This window comes from Rhinolophus sinicus, chromosome 14 (genome assembly GCF_057876585.1).
Source record: "Rhinolophus sinicus isolate RSI-liver-muscle chromosome 14, RSI-T2T, whole genome shotgun sequence".
Classification (NCBI taxonomy): Eukaryota; Metazoa; Chordata; class Mammalia; order Chiroptera; family Rhinolophidae; genus Rhinolophus; species Rhinolophus sinicus.
In genome coordinates this window covers 18,710,630-18,715,652 of record NC_142514.1, presented here as the reverse complement: position 1 = coordinate 18,715,652, position 5,023 = coordinate 18,710,630, and the positions used below count along the sequence as shown (strand labels likewise).

At 57.2% G+C, this 5,023-nt stretch overlaps 1 protein-coding gene across 4 annotated transcripts; it reads left to right on the top strand.

The window, feature by feature from the left end:
- Nucleotides 1-515: 515 nt before the first annotated feature.
- Nucleotides 516-4,437, top strand: CD164L2 (CD164 molecule like 2). 4 transcript variants are annotated; one of them, XM_088790686.1, is made up of 6 exons: nucleotides 516-695; nucleotides 1,141-1,308; nucleotides 1,408-1,479; nucleotides 2,020-2,061; nucleotides 3,432-3,576; nucleotides 3,852-4,437. In XM_088790686.1, exons 1-6 carry the CDS (start codon nucleotides 608-610, stop codon nucleotides 3,865-3,867), a joined length of 531 nt encoding a protein of 176 aa, XP_088646812.1. In that variant the 5' UTR covers nucleotides 516-607; the 3' UTR covers nucleotides 3,868-4,437. The 4 variants fall into 4 exon arrangements, with proteins under 4 accessions (XP_088646812.1, XP_088646811.1, XP_088646814.1 ...); XM_088790685.1 differs by having other exon boundaries at nucleotides 517-695; nucleotides 2,017-2,061; XM_088790687.1 differs by having other exon boundaries at nucleotides 518-695; nucleotides 2,017-2,061; nucleotides 4,127-4,437.
- Nucleotides 4,438-5,023: the final 586 nt, after the last annotated feature.

The window sequence follows — 5,023 nt, the reverse complement described above, 5'->3', positions numbered from 1 at the left end:
CAGATGTGGTGGGCAGAGGGGCAGAAGAGAGGAGGGTGCAAGGAGTGAAGTGAGGTGGGCAGCCAGAGCCTGGGAGCCAGCTGTCGTGGGGCCTGGTTGGAGGGTGCTCTTGACAATGCCCCGCCTGCGCCGAGCCCAGAAGGCAGAAAAATTACTTCGCTTCAAATCCAGATTTTTCCATTAACTCTGACCTCCAACTAGCCACTCACCTTTTCTGAGCTTCAGTTTCTTCACCTGTGAAGTAGGGATAGTAACTCGCTACTCAGCAGAGTTTCTGTGAAGCTGCCGCAGGGGGCATCGAGAGACCAGGTCTGCTACTAGTCCTGGACCCCGCCCCCTTTTGTCCGAGCCCCACCCCAGACCACGGAATCCAGCCCCACCTGCCCTCGCCCACTAGCCCCGCCCTCATCCGGCTCCGCCTTCACCTGGCCCTGCCCTAGATCACCAAGTCCCGCCCCCCTGGCTGAGCCACTGGCCCCACCCCGATGTGACCACGCCCACCGACCACGCCCCCGATGCCCTGGTCTGGTTCCCCACACCCCAGCGGAGCCGAGTCCTGAAGGGACGCGCCACACCAGCTCTCCGCAGACCCCGAGTCCCCGCCCCCATGGCCTCGCCGGGACCCCGCGCCTTACGGGCTGCGCTCTGTGGCAGCTGCTGCTGTCTCCTCCTGTGTGCCCAGCTCGCTGTAGCTGGTAACGCGGGCCAGGGTCTAGTTAGGGGCCCGGGCAGAGGCAGGTGGCGTGTGCCCTTCACCCAGCGGCTTACCCAGGAGCAGTCAGGGTTTGGGGGCGGGGCGGGATGGGGACTTTACAGACCTGTGCAGGGTTCCAGAGGTGGGTGAAGGATCCAGTGTATGTATGGAGGCTCCAGGTGTGGGGGATTAGGGAGCTTCAGCTGTGGGGAGGAAACAGCCTCAAATGTATCTGGGAGCCCCAGGTGTATGCAAAGGGAAGGGACCTGGGTGAATGTCAGAGAGGTTCTAGGTGTGCGTAATCATGTGTTTGTGGAAACTCCAGGAGTGTAGTGGGGATTAGGGGATCCACTGAATGTGTGCATGTGCAAAGGGATGTGAGCCACAGTAGTGCAGAAGCGGGGCAGCAGTTTGGGTTCAAGGAGTTGCTCCTACCCCACTCGCAGGTAAAGGAGCTCGAGGCTTTGGGCGGGGAGCCCTGCTCCGCATGAACATCTGGCCAGCTGTCCAAGGGGCCTGCAAACAACTGAAGCTCTGTGAGCATTGTGTGGAGGGGGACAGAGCACACAACCTCTCTGGCTGTGTGTGGGAACAATGTCAGCCGGAGGAGCCAGGTATGGAGTTCAGCCCTCCCCAAGTCGAGTGCCCCAGGTCTGAGCCTCAGAGCCTTGGCCCCTTTCCCCAAACCTCTCCCCTGTACCTTCTCCCACCAGGACACTGTGTGGCCCAAGCTGAGGTGGTCAAGGAAGGTTGCTCTGTCTACAACAATTCAGAGTCATGTCCAGGTAAGGGGACTCCCACTGGCCTAAACCAAGTTGGGGATAGGGGGCTGAGGTGTCCCCAGCCAGCACCTGCCCTCCGGGAAGGAATCTGTGTCTGTCAGGGATCAGACCATGCCCATGAACACTGGGTCCAGTGTCAGTTCTGCCTTTCGCTCACTGAAAACTCCCTTCCCCTCTCTGGCCTGTTTCCTCATCTGTAAATTAGTACAGCTGGAGCATCCAGGATAGGTATGTGGAGGGACTGGGGGATTAGCTCTTCTAATTTAAAGCATAGTGAGGACTTTGGGAGTTCAGAAGGGAATGGGGGGTGGGGGAACTTTCTAGAGGGGGTGGCATCAGAGATGACCCTTAGAGATAGAGATGGAAAGAGGGCATGTCTGGTGGAAGGAATTGTGAACTAAGGCTTGAACATATATAGGGTGGATCTGAACCTGAGACAGAGGACCTGAGCTGAGTCAGAAGTCCAGCTGTTGGCCTTGGGTCTTGATGGGAGTCAGGGCATGGGAGGAATGGTTTATTATTGATTCCCTGTCTCTTTAGCAGCCCACCACCACCCCACCTATGAACCGAAGACAATCACAACAGGTAGGTACTATCTGGGGCGGGAGGGGGGGCGCTGAGGTGGTGGGAGGACTAGAGGTGCAGAAAAAAACAAAGCTGAGCTCAGGCACTGATCTGCTCTGTGACCTCAGCCCTGTGACTTCTACTTTTGAGCCTGTTTTCACATCTGTAAAATGGGCTGGATACCACCTCACAGAGTTGCTGTGAGAATTATATGCGAGGGTGTATAGCACCTAGGTCAGTGTCTGATGCAAGGAAAATGATCAAGAAATGATGGTTTCCATTCCTTCTCCCCAACACTTCTGAGAACTCAGGGTGACCTGGCCCCTCAGGAACTGCTCTTGGTGCTGAGGGTGTATGGCTCAAGTTGCCAATGAGATCAGTGGCCACCTACTGCAACCTCCAGGTTCAGAGAAGCTCACACAGGGGTTCCCGGCAGGACAGAGGCAAAAGCCTCACCCCTTGGTCTCCACTGCCCCTCAGGGCCTGGAGGTCAGAGGCTTGGCAGGGATGGCTGAAGAGACTCTTGGTTAATTAAAGCCAGAAACGTGATCTCGGAGGCTGAATTATTGATGGCTCAGCTCCCTCCAGCTCGAGCCCCAGATCTGTCTTGTGTAACTCGTTTCTTCCCTCTTCTGCTCCTCTTCCCCCAGTGTCCTTCTCTGGGGCTCCCTGAGCTGCAGCTGAGACCACTGTTTGCCCTTCATATTCTCAGACCCCCTTATGCAAGCTACACCCTCTGGGAGGTAGATCCAGCTCCCAGCTGGGCCCCTGTCCACTGCCCCATATGATCTCCCACCACCAGCCCTGCCCTGGGCTCTGGGCCCAGAGCCTGAAATCGAATCCCTGGTGAGAGTTGATGGCAAACGTGGCACAGCTGGGAGCCACCCAGACAACCTGGGGCCCTATGGTGGGGAAGGGGTCAGGGGACACTGTGACATGCAGTGACCCCAGGGTCTCAGAACTTAGGAGTCCTGAAAGGGGACCACATCATCTAAATCTGGGCTTTGAACCCCAAGACCCAAGGTTGAAAGCAAGTTGAAGGGATCTGATGCCCAAGTTCTGGGTCCCTCCTCATCCTATTGGGGAAGTGCGGGAGGGGGAGCTGGAAGGGAGCTCAGTTGCCACTTGGTCACAGAGGATGTGGGAAGTATCAAGCCATGAAGCAATTTAGGAGCAGAGCCAGGGCTGGAGCCAAGGCCCTGCCCTCCCCAGCTGGGCACTGTCCCTCCCACCAGGCACCTCCCAACTGCCCACAAGATCCAGGTGAACTTTTGAGCCTGCTGTTCCAGGCTCCCGGAGTGAGGACTGGGGCCTCCAGGTGACCTATGCCAGTTACTGGGGTAGGCCTGGGATGCTGGGCCTCAGGGGCTTGCTATGATCTCACCCTGCAGGGATCCCCTCTGTCCCTGAAGCCCACAGCCCTGGCTTTGATGGGGCCAGCTTCATAGGAGGCATCGTGCTGGTGCTGAGCCTGCAGGCAGTGGGCTTCTTCATCTTGCGCTTCCTCAAGGCCAAGGACAGCACCTACCAGACACTGTGAGTACCTGGCCAGCCAGCAGAATACCGGCTCACTTCCCCACCCCACTTTTGCCCCTAGGGTCCCCTTAAGTGCCGGTGTACTGTCTTAGTGGGATAGCCCCAAGGGCAATGACTCCTTCCCAATGTTCCCCATGTGAGACACACACCCCTTCTCCCTCCTCCAGCTGCGGGGTTCTCTGCTGGGTATTAGCTGGGGCCAGGACTCAGCCTGGGCTTGTTGTCTGAGAGCTCAGCTGAGCCCACCTGTCTTTGTCCCCTCATGCTGCCAGCAGGGAGGAGAACCAGTAGGTGACAGCCAGGCGAGACTTTGGCCTGCAGCTGTGTGGCCGCGGGCAGGACCTTGGCCATGTGTGCGGTTTGGTTTTGCTCTGAGAAGGGGAGCTGCTCAGAGGCCCCTGTGTGCCGTGTGTGCTGTGGGGCGGGTCACTGCAGCCTCAATTAAAGTGTTTGCTCTTCCAGCTGCTGCCTGCTCTCTGGGGGTAGGGGTCCTTAGCCTGGCTGAGGCAGGGCCACTGCCCTGACTGCCCTCTCTATCTGGCCTCTGCAGAATCTGACCCCCTTCAGGCCTGGATTCCACACTGAGGGGAAGAAGGATGAAGAGGCTGCTTTCTTGCCCCCCTTGTGGGCACTGGGGGTGGGAAAAACTTTAGGCACCAATTTTTGTCCCCTGCAAGCACCGAGCAATCCCAGTGCCCAGTGCTGACTTCCCCTCCTGCCCTGGGCCTGGTACCTGCAGCTGGCAGCATCCTTCGACCACCTCCTGCCTCATCCGTCATCCCTGCGAGCCTCCTGCTTGGCACTGGGTCTCTGCCTGCCTGGGCACTACCCCTAAATAAAGGAACTCTTTCCAACACTGTGCTTTGTGTCCCATGTGGTTTAGATGGGGTGGAGGTACGCGCACTGTCCCTTCCTTAATGGGAATTCAGCCTTAGACTGTCGCTGTCACCTTTTAAAATACTTTCATCTGTTATACATATTTAACCCCCTCCCCGCCCCCTTTACAGATGAGTGTACGGAGACTCAGAAAGCTAAGTACACTTGCTCAACATCACAGCGCTGGGTCAGGGCTGGGGTTTGAATTCAGGTTTTTCTGGCTCCAGAGTGAGCAGAACTTCAGAACTCCCCTGCAGAGGTATCTCCAGACTCTCTTGGCTCCTAAAGTTATGTCTCTGCCCCAGTGCCAAGGTGGAGACACCCCTGGGGCTCCCACAGCCATTTCTGTGCTTCTGGCCTTTTTCACTCAGGCCCTCCTGGAAAGCCCCACCCATGCCTACCTTTCACCCTTCGCCTCTGATCCCTGGGCCCAGAAGTCTTCCCTGACTAATAACATCTCCCACCGAGGGGGCACTTGCTAGAAACCATCTATGTTGCTGAGTCTGACATTTAATCCCAGGACTGCCCTAGGAAACTGAGAAGCCATAGAGAATAACAGTTGCAAGTTCAG

Bases quoted from the DNA above. Each gene is read 5' to 3' on its own strand.
- CD164L2 (XM_088790685.1), top strand. From the start codon at position 608: ATGGCCTCGCCGGGACCCCGCGCCTTACGGGCTGCGCTCTGTGGCAGC. The intron at 1,480-2,016 runs GTAAGGGGACTC...CTGTCTCTTTAG, and splicing joins CAATTCAGAGTCATGTCCAG to CAGCCCACCACCACCCCACC. The intron at 2,062-3,431 runs GTAGGTACTATC...CTCACCCTGCAG, and splicing joins ACCGAAGACAATCACAACAG to GGATCCCCTCTGTCCCTGAA.